Source organism: Bombus vosnesenskii, unplaced genomic scaffold (assembly GCF_011952255.1).
Source record: "Bombus vosnesenskii isolate JDL3184/JDL3185 unplaced genomic scaffold, Bvos_JDL3184-5_v1.1 scf7180000013445, whole genome shotgun sequence".
Lineage (NCBI taxonomy): Eukaryota > Metazoa > Arthropoda > Insecta > Hymenoptera > Apidae > Bombus > Bombus vosnesenskii.
In genome coordinates, this window is record NW_022883056.1 from 138890 (window position 1) to 156536 (window position 17647).

Sequence of the window (17647 nt, forward strand, 5' to 3'; positions counted from 1 at the left end):
TATAATGTGTATTTTTTAACGTAACAACACTGCTTAACAAAATGCTTTTGTTATTATGTTCTAGGCAACGAGATGAATTACAAGGGCAGCGGGAAGGTCCACTTCGGAGTGGACGATGTGTCCCTCTACGGGACGCCGAAGGAGGAGCCGGGCCCGGGTCTTCCGGGCCAGGAAGTCAAGCAGAGCTTCTTGAAGAATCAGCTTCAGGCCCTGTTCCAGCCTACCGACAACAAGCTGGCTATGAAGCTGTTCGGAAGCAAGAAAGCTTTGATGAAGGAACGGATCAGGCAAAAGGCTGCAGGTCACTGGGTCATCCATCCTTGCTCCAGTTTTCGGTGAGTCCTTCCGCCAGATATCAAACCGTTCACCTTGACAGGCAACCAGATATCGACCCTGTCTCGATTTTCCAACTAGATGGTTTCTAGCCATACTGACGCTGTACCTTGTCCTAGGTTAAAAGAGTGTATGATTTTCTACAAGAAACATACTGTATGATGATATATCTTGGTTAGAGGAGTAGACTATGCAGCCTTTGTCGTATCTTTTGACGAAGGATTTCATCTTCAAAAGATATTTTTAATGACGTTTTTCTTTAATCACGTCGTTGGTGGTATTTTACATTAGAAGTATCAGAGTGGTGAAAGTGATCAATTTGCAATCTTTATCGAGTGGAAAGTTGATAAATCCATACAGAATAATTATGGATAATTTGCACAGAATAATTTGAATAATTTTTTGTAAATTATGTGGCTTATTTTTCTCTTGTATTAGCAAATTTTTCATACATCTAGTTACGTACCTGTGGTTTCACGTACGTTGGCTGAAGCTTTCGGATGCAAGCCACGTAATATACGAGATTTTATCTGAGCTTAGAAACATAGTGTAACAATTATTAATAGAGCTGTCGAAGAATTTCATAAAGGATGTGCACGTCACGCATCTTTCTTTGTGCTGTTATTTTTACAGGCGGTTATTTAACAAAGCGTGGCACATTCTTGTTGCACTCTATGTATACAATACTCCAGTTAATTGCAGAAGCTTTGAACGACAAATTTAACTTCCGATATTTAAAGGCCCTTGCCTGCACTCGATCATGTTGTCTTCGGTTAGAGTTGAAGTTGAAATGTGACATTATACATACGAAGATCGCAGGAGAAAACATGAGAAACACAATAAAATATAATACAACAGAAAATGACGGCCACCTATTGAGTTCAAAGGTGTAAGTTCTCTTAACTGATCAACTTAATAACTGATGAATTAATAAAAATGTGTTATGAGAGCCAGAGATGCAATTATTAAGACAAGAAATATTCTAATACCTTCGATATTTAAATTTTTTTTAATTTTGTCTCATTTCAAAGTTAAATAAAAAAGTGATTTTTCCACTTCATCTCGATCTATTTACTAAATTTCTTGCGAATAAAAAAATATATGTGAATTGGAAATGGTCTAAAGAGCGCAGCGGGGTTAAGAAAAATCGTTGGTAATTTCAGGGTCGAATAAATTCTTTTCTGATAGAAATCGGATCGTGTACCCTCGAAGATCGGTTAATTTGCGTGAAAAATAGAGCGTGTTGCAAACAGAGAGTGTTGCAGATTTTTCTCAAATTTTTTTCTCTTTTTTATTCGATCTGAAAGCAACATTCCACGACGATCGCTAACGAGAAGTGAATTTTGTGGATCCATCGCGTGGCTACCACTCCTGTCTAGCCTAATTACCAATTAAAATGACTAATTAAAGTGCTTCGCCGCAAGAGCAGATCCGAATCGAACGAAACAGTTGCGTCGAAGGTTTTCTTCATCGCGATTGCGCGGTGATCGGCTTTGACCCAGTTCGCAATCTTGCTGGAGAAAACAATCGATGATAAATTTGGCTAACATTGAATAACGGACGCTTCGATAAACATTTGTCTCCGGCAATCTTGCAGACATTTGCATTAGGTTTATTTATCTTTCATCGAGACAACAACTTCAATCTTTTGACATTGATGAGTAACCATCGATTCGATTGGAATTTTTTTAAACAAGTTTGTATGAATAGAAGAAATCAAAACTTTTCGTTGCGTAATTAATTACTCCAATCATCGTGAGAGTTATTTCAATGAAACAAAGTGTTTCAAATAATCCACTTATCTCGAATTTGACTTAACAAAACGTCGTTTAGCTAAATTCAAACCTCAATTTTCAGCTACTCGATTTCCATTTTCCACTACTTTATCGTACAAACCAAAATCAACCAACAATTTACCCTGAAAATTGCCATGCAGAGATGCATGTTGCGTATATCAACATAGTCTAACACATTTTCGATTGCGATGCAAATTACGCGTGTCGCTATAGCGCCAGCAAAATGGCTTTACGCCATGTATTACGAATGTGGTTATATACGTTAGTAGTGTCACAGGACTGCGAAGGGTTAAAATTTCTCCAATGGTATTCTCGCGTGTCAACCATGTTGGGAAGAATTATAGATGCTTTGAGGATCCCTGACCTCTGACTTCCTGGACAGTATACGGCACTTTCCCGTATCGCAGTCGAATTCCTCGTGCGGCTTGGACAGTTCCATCCGAACAACCGGAATGCGTCTGTCTGTGTCGCGACATATTTCGAGGAACGATCGAACAAAGAAGATATTCTTCCCGTGGGATAACGCGTGCCACTAGACTGATGTGATCGATTCGGGTCATTGAAACTACTATGGTGGTCCAGTTTTATTCCACATTGATATTCGGACATGGCACTATTTTTGTATATGTTGTATATGTTTTACAAGAGGGCTAATTTAATTGTACAATAGATCTTTAACAAGTCCACTTTAAACGTCATTTCAAAAGGGCGTTCTTGCCTCGTTAACTGGCCGCCCGCTAGCCCTGTTTTGCTAGTTGACCGCAAGTACACGCCCGCATGATCGAAACAACAATTATCCCTATATTATATTGTGTTTTAGAATAGAACAATCACACGATATATAACCTTTAAGATATATGAGACGGAAGACAGTTTTATGACGGATCTTGTAACAATGGCCACAGGTACCGCACTCTCGACTCAGAACGAACTTGAATGAACCGTCAATCATCGTTGCCAATCCAATATAACGTAAAATTAATTGTAAGGAAATATTTCTAAGAATCGATGACTAACAACGTCTGTATATTCCGAAAACGTCTGAGGGGGGCACACATACGATCGCTCACATTAAAATACTGGGACACAATTTAAAGTGGAATAACTTTTTTAAAATTCGACCAGACGTCCTGATATTTTTTTTTTTTTTTTTGAGAAGTTACAAGGATTAGTTTGAACGGCGCGTGAATACAATTTTTGAAAAATTGCAGTTGACTGGAGTCGCGAAGGAAATAGTGTAAATGTTGATTTTTACAATTTTTCTTATTCGACTCTGCAATGAAAACTTAATTAAGCAATACGTTGCTATTGTCAGTTTTGCACATGCTGAAAATTTCGTCGAAATCGATCAACGTTGCTATTATCCTAATGTAATAGTATACTTTTGCTATAAATTATTTTAGTTTCGAATTTCTTTTAGATATAAATAATATAGTTCAAAAATATTTCTGTTAATAATTTTTTAAAGTAAATTTATAAAATTCACGTGATCGAAGACATCCCTTCGGCATAATAGTAATACCAAACGTAAATGATTAAAAATTTTGTATACGTAACTCAAAGGGATGATTCGCACGATATTTTCTGGCGAAAAAAGATGTCGGTACTTGAGATCTTCTGAAAAGACCGGCTTTCTCCGTTATCACGGACTGGCAACTGGTTGACAGATCGAAAATCTACATCTGAAGGGCCCCCGAGGCGTGGATCGTAGGTTGGAATTGCTGAAATTACCAGGCACCGTACTATAACCATTCGCGAAACAGTGCACCGGGCGTTTGTCGTGGCAATTGCCTGAAATTGCCCCGCTCTTCCGTTCAGAATTTTCTTTAATTACTGATAATACAAGGACACGCTGTATCCAGCTTATCTCGCACGATGAAATTTTCATTCGAACCACCGCTAACGATCCTACTGCGTTGCCTTTTCGCGATCGTTGATGACAAGAACCCGAGGAATCTTTCAATTATGCAACCTCTCGGCCGTTCTAATCGCTGATCGAAATATATGTACGTTAGGATAAAGGAGGTATTAACGATAGTTTAACGCGGAGAATTTCTGTTTGACTTCTGATAATCGCCTAAGTGAAATTTAGGTACCTTATGGTCCTTGGATTCGTTAACGTCGGAGGATAGATGAGATAGAATTGCTAGAAATTTCAAGTTTGCTTTAGAACTTAGGAAGTTTTAGACTAGCAAATGCGAATTCGAAGTCGTAAATATTCATAATCTTGGGTTAAACTTCCGATGATATGACATAATGACGAAGAACTGAACAATTAGAAAAATAATTGTTTCTTCTTCCTCGAGATTTCAAATTTTTCAATGTAAAATAACAAACAGATCATGTATCTCTATAAAATTTTTTTAATGAAATTTTTATCAAAGATACAACGTATAATAAAAGTGAATGGCCGCGATAATTTGCTTGTAAGGACAGCATTCGTGGTTCGGATCATCCGAGATCGAGTGAGCATCCCTTTTTCAAGAATCCATCGTTATAAATATCTCTAGTCGCAGTGATAGTTGGTCTTACAGGCGGAACTTGCTATTTTTAGTCGAACTTTTAAACGAGCATCTGACATGCGGCTCTAGAGAGATCAGAGGTCACTTTTATAGTTAGAATCTGCGTTCTGCGGATACGTTCCATTTCCTGATCGTGGAATCAGAATAGATCACTGTTGTTGATCGCAGAAGGAAATCCAATAATTCTCGCGAGAATTAAACGAAGGTTCCAGGAAATTGAAAAGACAGCTGCAGATCGTTTCCACTGTAAATCTTTTAATAGTTAATTTATTCATAGCTCTGTCTCTAGATATCATCAGAAGAGCTTGACACGAAGATGGTTACGTTCGTACTGCTTTGCATTGATATCTGAAAATCGTTTAAAATTCAAATGTTTTTCATATTTCGTCTTTGGACGTGACAGACCGATGTAAAGCAATGATAAATTATATTCTGCTTCATTCCTTTTATCCCTATTTCTTGCATTTTTATCATCTTTTAAATATGTGAAGAAACCAACGTATCCTTTAACTTCCAACAAAGAAGCGAGACATCTTGTAAGAATAAAAATAACAAAATGATAAAGTGCTGGGCTTTCTCAGAAGGAAAACTTAATCTTCAGTGGTCGCAAAGAAGCCGCGACAACCGATGAATTAAATATTAACCGATTAATAAATCCAAAGGAACTCGGAGTATTTATTAAGGATTTATTTACCGAAATATTTTCGTCCTTGTACCGATGACACGTTTTAATTTTGGAGTCTCAATTTCGCTAATGGCTGGCTAGGATACCAACGAAATAAATTCACGGGCTAGGCATCGAAAGGATCTTTCTTTCGGAAGTCTTTGCCTCCTTTCAAGCTTCCTCGAGACTACTAAGTACGTATTCTCGTCTTGGCTCGACAATGAGATAAAAGGGAAGATTCTGCGAGGAAGAGAAATATTTGCTGCCTTCTTCTTTCATCGCGCCAGAAACGAGCGCTGTAATATTTTTAAGAGTTGCCGTTGACGTTTCGAAATATGGACGGCAACTTTTTTCTTCTGTCTGTCCGCTCACTTATCGAAATTGTTTCTCCAGTTCTCATCGTCTTTGATTATTTAATTGATTTCCATCGACGTTAGAAATAAGATTGCTCGGTCTATCACAATGGATTTGGGTCAATCGTAGGAAACAAAGGTCTAATATTTTTCATTTCGTTTAAGGTCTCGTCAAAAGATAATTTTTCAGAATTATTTGAGCTAACGATGATTTTCAGAAAACTATTTTCCTCGAAACTAAAATTACTGGTTGGAAAGGAAATAAGTTGCTTCGTTAAAAGATCATTTGTTCACTGAAGTACTTAGTTCTATCGACATAGAAGTTAATATAAACAAGAAGATGTCTATGCAAAAGAAAATTGTAATTTCTGTAAGTTACGTGAACACTTTGGTTTGTATGGCAAAAAGTCGTTACACTAAAACATTTTTAATTATTCAGCAAACACTCTGAATTAATTTCTAATGCACACAAAACACACAAATGAATTGCAAAACAAATCCAATTTGATTCAATCCCCTCATATCGCGATGAAACAGAAATTCTGGCTAAACTTTTTTTTCTCCTCAAAATAAACTAAGAATGCCAGTCTCTGTACGATCGATGAAACGTCACTCACGATGTGTACGAGTTAAATATTGGAAATTCCGTTTGAAAACGTTCGATCGATATAGGAAGTGTTTTATGGGCGAGATCGAGACGAAAAATCGAGCGAGCTAGTGGTCTCGTGTCTCGATGCGAGAAACAGTTGGGAGCGTCGCGAGAGGACAAAGAGAAGGCAGATTGAGTGGTGTGGTCGGTATAATGGTAGTTAAAATCGTGGCGACTGGCATCAGCTGTAAGAATGATCTCAGAATAATCATCCGATTAAGCAAGAGAGACTACTGTGCCACTATGGGCACGTTGCTTCGAAAATCACACGTGTTTCGCGTATGCTCGTGTCGCGTTCCGCGCGCAACAACGAGATAAACTCCAGCGTTCGCATGATTTTTGGACGAATTCTTTGCAATATAATCGTTAGTTCGTTGAATTACGCCGATATATCAATTTTCGTTGAATTGAAATCATTTTTTAAATGTGAGATATTTCTTAGTGAATCTATTTTTTTTATTTATTTATTGCCGAATCGGTTTGCAGTCATTAATAACCACTATTATCTACATCGGCAAAAAGTTTATATATGTTATAATTAAACTTACATTAATAATAATATTTATGCCAAAATTTTCCTCATCTTGGTTTGTTTCTCTATTTTTGGTATATATCATTTAATATTCCTACTTGTTTCAAAAAGATTTCAGTGAACTTTGTATTGGGATTTTGATGCGAATTGTAATCATTGCATAGTTGTTTTTTTATATGCCATATGTCGTTTGAAAAATTTCTGGAAAATTTTCGTTGGAACTTAGGAAAATCGAAAGTTAACAAACCAGGTATTTCGAAATTTAATGAAATGGAAGAACTCGTTTGCACATTTACATTGTAGATTCAACATTGTTATATAATATATAGTTAATTTAGTATATTTTTCATTAAAGCAGAGATCTTGAATTGATCAAAGAACGAGTATCGAAGAGAAAAAGGTTAACTGGTTTAGAATTCATGGAAGAATCTCATTACAACTTTCCGAGAACTTCTTATAACGAAAATTTTTCTCTGTTTAGTTTATCGAATCATATTCTGTCACTTCTCCGTTTCCTCTTTTGTGGTTCTATCAACTGATGAAACGAACCAGTGTAAGATGTTTTAAACACTCGTATCCATTGAGGTACCATAGCTATCTGTATAAAGCAACAAATGTAATACAATTTAATTGGAATTAATCTAGAATGATGTGGCGTCTTAATCCTGAAACAGTGGCGGCGTTTAAAGTCATAAGAATGTGTCATGAACGAAGAATTGCAAAACTTGGAAATTACCAGTTAAATCATTTTTCCCTATTCTTCGTTTAATCTGAGTCACTCAGCGCCATTTTCGCACGGGGAAAAGGGAAACGTTGCTTTCTCATGAAATGCAAGACACGTTTTGAGAATTTAAAGAGAACGACTTTCAAGGAAAGTGACGTCATGCTTCTTATTGCTTCATACACTGTTTCAATTATGTTGAAAATTTGAACAGTTTGACGTAATACGAAGATGAAATATGTTTCCCAGAAAACTAACGTGCTGTACGTAATATTTACCACGTTGATTATTCTATTGTGTTCGATTAGCACGACAATGTCAATTATCGTATTGATTAGAAATACGACGACTTATTCTTCATAATTTATGCGACGAATAAATGTACGATAAAAATTCCTGTAAATTAATTTGGGAAACATATTTTCCATATTTTTTTTGGAATTGTTTCCATATTGTTTTTGGCTGCGTTCTATTTTGTAATATATGAATATTGTTTGAGGTTTGAGAAGAAATAAAGATTGAAAGTTTGAATTATTAAGATTCTTTTATGTTTTAATTTTTAATCTTCCCGAGTCTCTCGTATCAAGGATTCAGAATATAAATTTAAAGACACGAAATATACAAATTCTGAGTATGATAAAAATTTCGCTAAATAAATATTCATTAACGCAGGATTATATATCATAAATTGACATTTTTTAAATGTTTTATTATGTTACATTTGAAACAATCGTGCACATAACGGTTAAATTAGTACAATTAAATTATTTCTAAGACAACGTCATAAAATTCTAATAATTGTGTATACCTACTGTGTATGTCTATAGGTATCATCCTAATGATTTCTATACCAGTATGTAGACTATTCTAATAATTTCTGTAGCAACATCTATAATATTCCAGCAATTTCTATGTCAGTATCTGTACCATTCTAACAATTCCCCAAACAGATATTATTTTAAGAATTTCTATATCAATATCTATGGTATTATTCTGTTAATTCTTATACCAATTCAAAATATTTCTTTTAAGATAAAGCCAGGTTGAACAATAATTTAAAAAAGAATTGGAGAAAAGACTGTAGTAAAGGAATAAAGGAAATATAAATGGGAATTGCTGATACTAAATTTCCACGAGTCTAATTTACCTTCTTTTCCTAAATTTACCTCACGAAGCTTAGTATTTAATAAATTTCGTTTCTCGCCAAATTTCAAATCAACATCGTTAGTAATTTTACAAGAAATTCTGATATATTAGTATATATTTTAGTATGTATCTAGTTATAAGTTTTCAGTATAGTATTTTAAGAGCTCAATATTTCTTAACTCAATTATCAATTAAATCGAATAAAATCTCAAACACGCAATGTAAATTTAAAAGGAAAAACAAGTGGATTCGTGCAGCAGATCCGACGAAGATAGCACTTAATCATCCAGCGACCGTCCGTTTAGTTAGAATGATTAGGTATCCCGACGACAGGCGTCATTAGTCCAACGTTTCGCGCAAGACAATGCATATCGTATCTCGCCTGGTTCATATTCACGCATTCCCCCGGGTCAATTAAGACGTCTCGTGGCTATTCTACCATTCCTGACCCTGGCTCTGTTGTGCAATTCCACGCGCAACCTAATCAGTTCGTCTACTTGCAAAGAATACTCAGGAACCTTCGTTACTCGAGCGTAATTATCATATCTCTTCGTGTTTATCGTTCATTGGAAATTCGTTAAAATTTAACGACAGCATATTCTTTCTTCTTGATCTTTGATTCTTAACAGTAGAATTACCGGAATAGTAAAAATGACGAAATCGTAATTTAAAAAAGAATGTTGTGGATTTATGTATTTACGCTGTGTTTTCGGGGATTTAAATGTGTTTTTGTAAAATATGTGGATGAAATTTTTATTTGTATCTGTGCATTATTCCGTGCAGGTGGTTTTTATACGGAATGACTTGAAATACTTGTAAATAAAATAATAGATATTTCGATAATAATATCGAATGATTTATTTAACTGTGTTTATATTTCAATCTTGCTCTCATTTTAGCAAACAAAATGAATTTGTGATGTTTTAAAATGAAGTTTAACATGAAACTGAAGCGGGAAGTGATGCATATGAATAAGTCTTTTTTCATATTTTGTCCAAATTGAATATACTTTTTAAGATTAAGAAAATATCATTTGATCGAAAGAACTATAACAAATATGTTTGATAAATTTTTATAAATTTAAAATATAAAAGTAATTAATTTTGTCACATAAGCTGATACAAAAGATTAATTATTTTTTTAAGATAAATACATTTTTGTGAATGTGATACTTCAAGAAAAAAGTTTAGATAAAAATGTAAAATTATAAATGGTAATTAATGCAATTTAATTTACACAAATCCTAGTTCGTCTATTTTCTTTTCGTTCCAAGAATCCTCAGACGCGGTGTTTCTATCCTGTACTTGGTAGCTTCGTTAGATTTACGATACGTTAATGACTCTTAAAAAGTAGAAAGAAGCTCAGAGTCCTAGTGCTAATTAGAATTCAGAGTTTCCTACCTAAAAATAATTTGACTGAAAGCTGTTCCAGTGAAAAGAGTAAGAAAATCCTTAATCTCGAAAATAGCTAGGAAATCACGTACGGTGTAAACTTGATATTTAGTACAGTTCTTCGCATAGTAATTGACGACTTTTATGCAACATAATGACAACAATTGTCATCACAATTCTTAATCGAGTTAATCGATTTACAAATTACAATACAAGTGATATTCCTACTTTTAAATAATTATTTCCGACTTGTTTCATTTATTACCGTTCCGAACGTTTCAATCCTTTTCAAATTTTCAACATGAATTTCACTAGAAATACAAATTTTCAATAAATATACTCGGCAATGATGTCTTTTCGATATTTTACCATTTCTTTTACTCTTTTCTGTCACTCAGATTTCTGTGTAGACATATTTTTATCTGAAATCTAGAACGAGATTATTCAGCTTCCAATGACAACATAATCACCAATTATAATCACTAATTATAATTACGAATGAATCTTATACACACGTGTTCGACCATCGATTTCTTTTTCTATTCTATCAGGCGTTTCAATTTCTTCGACGAATAACAAACCAAAAGGAAGGAAGTCGAAATTAGCCTGATTTTCCCTGGTCGAAACTGCAAACTGTTATTGTCGAGACCCATAGAAGGGAGCTGGAAAGCGGAGTGTTGCTTGTTCCTATCTGCACGGCCTATCGAGTTTTATTCCGACCATCAATTAGGAAAAACGCTTAAGGGTAGAACGGCGCACCGTTTTCGTTAATGCCCACCTGTTTGTTTCGTAGTTGTTCGCCCATTTGAATTATAATTACCGCAGGAAATTGTTTTCCGGGTGCCGTAGCAATGGTAAAGAACGCTCACGACAGACACTGTGGATTTTCCGAATTCCTCGAATTCACCTACTTCTGCTTATAATTTAATTCAGGAAAATATTAATAAACATATATACAGAGTTAATCGCAAAAGTATCCACCCGCCGTTTCATACTGATTTAACACTTTATATTCCGAAGGCATTTTACAATACCACATTCGCTAAAATATTTCATTAATACGATAGATGAAATTGGAACTTAGCGAAAAAGATGATTGAAACGTAATTTTAAAAATTCAATTCTTTCCATTATTAGATCATAGAGTAAAACCATAAATATTGATCAACTATTTTATTTAGAGCATTAGAAAAATGACAGTTTCTACGCGTTAGTGTGCTCTAATAACTTATCAATATAAAATAACATAATTTCGAAGCTGTCTTCACGAAGAAACGAAGGATTAAGGAATTCGTGATCTTATCCAACTATTGGTGATAAGACGGTTATGCTAATTACCGAATACAATTTTAACATTCAATCAAGCCAAACCCTGTTGTATTTGATGAAAAATTAATTTCATTTCACGAAAAATTCACGTCATTAATATAACGATAGATGATAAAATATACTGATTATAAATAACGACTATACATGTTGCAGATCTTCCCCCTTAAAACGATGCAAAATACCTGTGTAGTAATCTACATTGTATACATAATGAAATCTTTATATTTTCTAATAATATTGGCAATATATAGTACAACTAATAGCAAAACTGAATGAAATACTCATAAATCCGTATAGTTTAAAGATCAAGATAATAAATTACGATATTTTGCCAGAGTTTTTCATTCTCAGTATTGGATGGTAGTGTTTCCAAGAGAAATTTTTTGAGTCACGTTACGAATACGAATAAGCAGTGATTGTTTAAATGGCGTAACTGTATGATAATGGTCACGAAAATTACCGTCGCGTGTTTACATTTACTCCAGAGAAGAAAATACTTCCTGTGTTCGACCGGTAGGAAAATGGCAGAGGGAGCTCGAGATACGTTTTAGCCGTTTTCCTCCGGTGTTTCGTGTTCTCGGGTCATGAAATATTCTGACAAATGTGTCGTGGAAACTGAGACAATGGAAATAAATAAAAGCGAGCAACTCCTGAGAACTTTGAAAAATTTTCCAGTGCAATTCCATTACCGGCTTTCTGACAAATTTCACCGTTTTTCCCATTTTCACTTGCATTTCTTTTTCTCATTTTTAGAGAGAAACGAATATTAAATTTCATTCGAATCTCTACTGTTACTATCAATAGGAAACATTTTTGAGATATATTAATACGTTAATTAGATTTCTGAGTTTAATAATCTGAACGTTCTTTATTTCGGTAAAATATTTTAGCAAAGAATTTTCTAAGATAACAGAATTTTAAACAAACTTTCTCAAAAACTTTTAAACTATGTGAAACGCGTATGCTTTAGTCGTTCCTCTACGTGATTTATAGCAAATTTCTTCTTCCTTAATACGATCGATAAGCATTGACAATGAGGCAAAGCTGAATGTCTGACATTAGCCCGACATATGCAAACTACGGAGGAACGACATCATCTCCTACTCATCAGCTTAATATTAACAAAACGCGCTGTTATTCCAACGTTCTATCATCTATACGTTCTGTTATTCGAACATTCTATCGTCTAAACGTTCTATTATTCCAATATTCTGTTACTCAAACAAAGTAACATGAAATCAACATTATGGATATCAACAGCTTGTGTATAGTGGCATGAAGGAGAAGAAATTTAATACTAACAAGAAACCAGCTAAGAAACACTTTAGAAGCTAGTGTTGATCACAAAATTTGCGTTACAAATAAAATACGATGAATTCAATCAAATTGAATTAAAGTGGAATTGTCGCATATGGTGCTAATTCAATGCCTATGATGATCCTCTCGCACGATTAAATTAATGTTATTAGGAAAATTGTGCGAGTTGCAAGTCACGAGTTATCGAACACTAATAAATTCTCTTCCATAACAACAACAAACTTGTTAATAAAACAAATGAAATTGTAGATATAAATTTTATAAATTACAAGTCAGTTAATTATTCTATATTCAAAATTCTAAAGAAAGATATTTTTAATTAAGCATATTGCTACTAGAAGTTCGACAATGTGTTCATCGATATTTCCAACGAATTGCCAAGAAAACGGAAAAAGGTTTCTCTGGTGGATGGTGCGAGGCTGGACGATTTCTCGTGGAGCAACTCCGACTTTAATCAGTATCGTCACGTGGCCCGGCCATTGCGTAACCCGGGCTGACCGTGCCACATTGCGACGGTCCGCGTTAGCGGTAGGAAACCATTGTTTAAATTTGCAAACTACCTAATGATAGGACAGAGCCGAACAAGGCCTCTGCAATTTTCAACTGCCAGCCGGTTTCCGATCACATCTGCTAAGTTTAGCTGCCGACAGCCAGGGTGTCATCGCACTTGCCACGAGAACTGGACACCGAACTAAGTCCAATCGGTCGCGTACTATGAATTTAAACCTCTGACGGACCAGACAGATTTTCGGAAAAATGTACTTTTTATTCTATTATCGTATTATATACGTGTTTATATAACTGCATTAAAAAAAAAATATTTTTTCGTGGATAAAATTCTTACTTTTCTATTTAATAATAAAGAATGAAATATATAAAATTTGAATATGTAACATTACGGAGTGAAAATCTTAGGATAGTACGCGATAAACATAATATTGCAAAGGTTGACCTTAGCCTGTTAACCGGGAAAGATGAATTATCTCGTTGTTCGAATGATCAATCACTATGAATGTCTTAGATAGGTATAATAATTTCTTTGTTTAAGGCTGTCCTATATTTTTACGTGTCATTTGTATTCTGTGTCAACACCGCTTGATTCTTATGTAAGTCACGATGAACTGACCTTTTTCATTTCATTGGTATTTTCACTATTTTTCGCGAATACAATTTTTATCTTCGTTTATGATGGATCAAACGAACAAAATTCACGTACATACATATATATACATATATGACAGAAGTGGAATTTTAGATTAGCATGTGACAAACTTATTACAGCGATTGACCTTAAGCGTATCTGATTTTTATTAAAAATAAATCATCATACTTATATCTATTATATTTACTTTCACCATTTACGTCCAGCGCTTAGCAAGGACTAAGACTAATTTACATTGTTGTGTCTTTGTCGATTTTTAATAAAATGATTACAAAAATGTTCTGGTTTAGGGATGATCTACTTACTTTGAATCACTTCTTGCGTTTAAAGCACTGGAATCAAGTTGATCTTTAATCTTGATACGATTTGGAAATCTTTCTTGATTAAAAAAATCTTCGTTGATTTTACAAAAGTTTCTTCATTTGTAGAAATGAAAATATAATTTAAATCTTTGATATACGGTTTACATACACATCAAATAACGGAGATTAATCTATGTTTATGGTAAATTGGAGAATATCCTCGTCAATGTTGAAGCTATAATTGCGGCTAGTATAGTAGGTATATTCATTGACAGATATATCGATCGTGGTTGTTTAGTAATATCTATTAATGACTTTATTAACGACACTCTGTGTCAATATAAAGTACTACATATTACTGTTTAATTTGTATGAGGAAGCAATTAATATATCGATTAAGCAGCAGGATAAATATATCGGAAATTAACTTCTCCGTTCATAATATTATTAAAATATTGTTATCATAATAATTCCTAATTAACACGTTCTCGATACCATTGAATTAATCGTGCCATTCTCACGTTCAATTTTTACTCGCGATTCTTATTTGAAACTCCAATACAATGATACTGAATACTCATGAAATATTCATTAACTGAGATAATTATTGGATCGAACTGGTGAGTTAGTGTCTCTAAACGGTGAGGATATTTCGCGAGCGTAGGCGGAAATCAGCGTTGACCGGACGATCCATTTTCATTCGAGGCGCCTAATAAGATCGGCAAACGTTTCGGTCGAGGTTATTCTGGAACGCAAGTCGCTGACTCGGCCAGGAAGTAATCCCGCAACGTTTCGAGTTTGCGTGGCCATTAAAGTCGGATCAGCAGAGTTTATGCGATCGATCGTCTTCGTTCTGGCGGTGTTCATTGATATCAATGGAGTTTATCTTTTAACATCCAGCTGCGAAAAGTCAGAATTCACGGGCAATCGCAGGAACGCGCAATTGTTATCGTTGTTAACTTATTAAATTCGTTTTGTAATCGAATATTTTCTTTGCCCATAAAGAAACGAATTACCGTTAATCTGATTAATAATTTTAATCCGATAGAAGAGATAGCAATTGAGAGCTGTTATAAACAGAATATTTTATGACAACGCGATGGTACACTGTCGTCTATAGGTACAGATAATAATTACGAAAATATTTGATTACTTATCATAGAAAAACTTTATGTTGCTATCATAGGAGTAATGTTTTATAGAAGGTGAGATCGAACGGATGGTACAACCCAATACGAGCCGATTCTGAAGAGAAAAGATAAGTCGAAAATATAGATCAACATTTTTTTTATATGACACATATACACATTTCGTTTTCATAGCATTCAATTTTTATACTCGTATGAAAGTAGCATCAAATTGTATGAAACTTAATATAGTTTGACTTATTATAGCCACTGTAAACAAATATGATTCTATAGTAACGTGTGAAGATGAGTGGGAGAATAGAGTAGTCCTCTTGCCTCTTTGTAATCTCGACAGCCATCTTCTCATAGTACATGGTCATATTCTACCCGGTAATTATGAAGCTCAATTCGATCTCGCAGACGTGAATGATACGATAAAAATTGACATCGTAATTTATCCTACCTACTACCGTCTGAAAGTAGTGTAGCTGAAAGGTAGGTATGATGACTTTATAGCTGTACGACGCAAATCCAACGTACTATAATAGACTATTTGTCTGTGTGGGTTTGAAAATATCTTGAGAAAAGATTAGCTCTGTAATAAGACACGACTGTCATGATTAGGCGCATTTTTATGCGCATTTTTATGCGAATTTACATTTCTATAAAGACAAACAAAGGAATAGAATCTAAGCAGAAACTTGTTTTACTTGATTCGACATTATGTTCCAGGTAGCTAACCGTTGCATATTTTATATATTTTTGCATATTATTAGCATTATTTGCATTTTCAAATTTCTCATAATAGCATAAGGACGTTTTCTTTTCTATAGCAGTCATTCGTTCCTATGTTTTAAATGTTGTTTTCTCTGCTACGTTTGTGGTGTTGTAGTTTCGAAAATGATTAGTTATGTTACGATGTATGGAAGATGTTAGACTTAACAGATTTTAATGATCGTGAAAGTGAGGTCTCTTTGATAGCAAATCTAAGGATGATAAATTGATGTTAAGTGGAACGATAAAATTGAGATTAGAGTGCTTTTTGTTAGAATCAAGATAAGCCAGGCTATTACATCGATCCTATTCGAAGGATAATTTATGTCGATCTACCGATAAGTCTACCGAGAGTAAAAGTATGCTATCTTGGTGTTAAGGATAATTGATATTTTTCGCCAGAAAGGAATGATGATTTGCAAATTTTTTGCATTTATTTGCCATTTGAATAATCACCTCGTAAAGATCGATGGCAAATATATTAACACAGTGAATTTTTAAATTAAAATATAAATTAAATAGATCCACATAGAATATTACAAAATTTGGTATAAATTTCCCAATATTAATTTTAATGGAAATTATTTCAAAAATTGATAATATATTTTTGATTAATATCCTTAATAATTATCTATGGAAAAGTATTAAAAAATAAAGAGGATGAAAAGTTATCAAGATTAAAAAAGAGTCAGAAAATGTCATAAAACTTTATGAAATGTATACTTTTAAATCTTGAGACTTAATACAGAAAATTTTTAATCGCCGCGGACGATATGTAAGGTCACACGGATGACGTTAATTGACACTGATGGATGATGAGAATATAGAAATATCTGGACTTTCTACGAAATTAATACTTTTATATGTCGATGAAAAGAACGATCGTTTTTTCATCGATTCCACGCTAATGGTTTCTCGATTTTCTCCATATTGTTGTTGCAATTTATCGTATCCGTATCGTGCTTTAATGCTATTAAAAGGACCGTTCGTTTTTGATAGACGCACATTTAACGTGGGAGTAATTGAAATCTAGCCCCACGCTTTTTCGTCAATATTAATGAACAAATTTTAATAGCAAGAGAATTTTTCTTCGGAAGAATTTCAAATTAATTAAATTTTATTGTATTATAAACACAAATGATATTATTCGAGTTTAATCGACCAGAGGATGCAGTTCCACAAAATCCTTAACGCTAGAACTACCGATCTCTCAATACGGTTCTTGATATTCTATTATTGCATATTGTTATTGCATTATATATTACCATATTGTATAAACTTTAATTGATACAACTATAATTGATTACAATTACAGGTTATAAATATAACGAGAATTCAGAAACTTGTTTCATACAATTATATTTCTTTATACATGTATAACCGAATATATGTTAACATCAATTTTGCCACCGAGGCATACTAACTTTCTCACTTCAATTGTATCATGAATTTGGATCTGCGATATACGAGTATGTGCATGTGATTAGAGGAAATTTCTCTTCCTTAAACACCTTCACTGTCACGCAAAC

At 34.0% G+C, this 17647-nt stretch overlaps 1 protein-coding gene across 12 annotated transcripts in view; it reads left to right on the top strand.

The window, feature by feature from the left end:
• The window catches only part of LOC117238291 (potassium/sodium hyperpolarization-activated cyclic nucleotide-gated channel 3), a 216954-nt gene that overhangs the window by 129636 nt on the left and 69671 nt on the right, over window positions 1–17647 (top strand). For all 12 annotated transcript variants that reach the window (XM_033503088.1, XM_033503089.1, XM_033503090.1 and 9 more), the window contains one exon: window positions 65–335. In XM_033503088.1, coding sequence (XP_033358979.1) covers window positions 65–335 — 271 coding nt within the window. The remainder of the gene's footprint in view (window positions 1–64; window positions 336–17647) is intronic.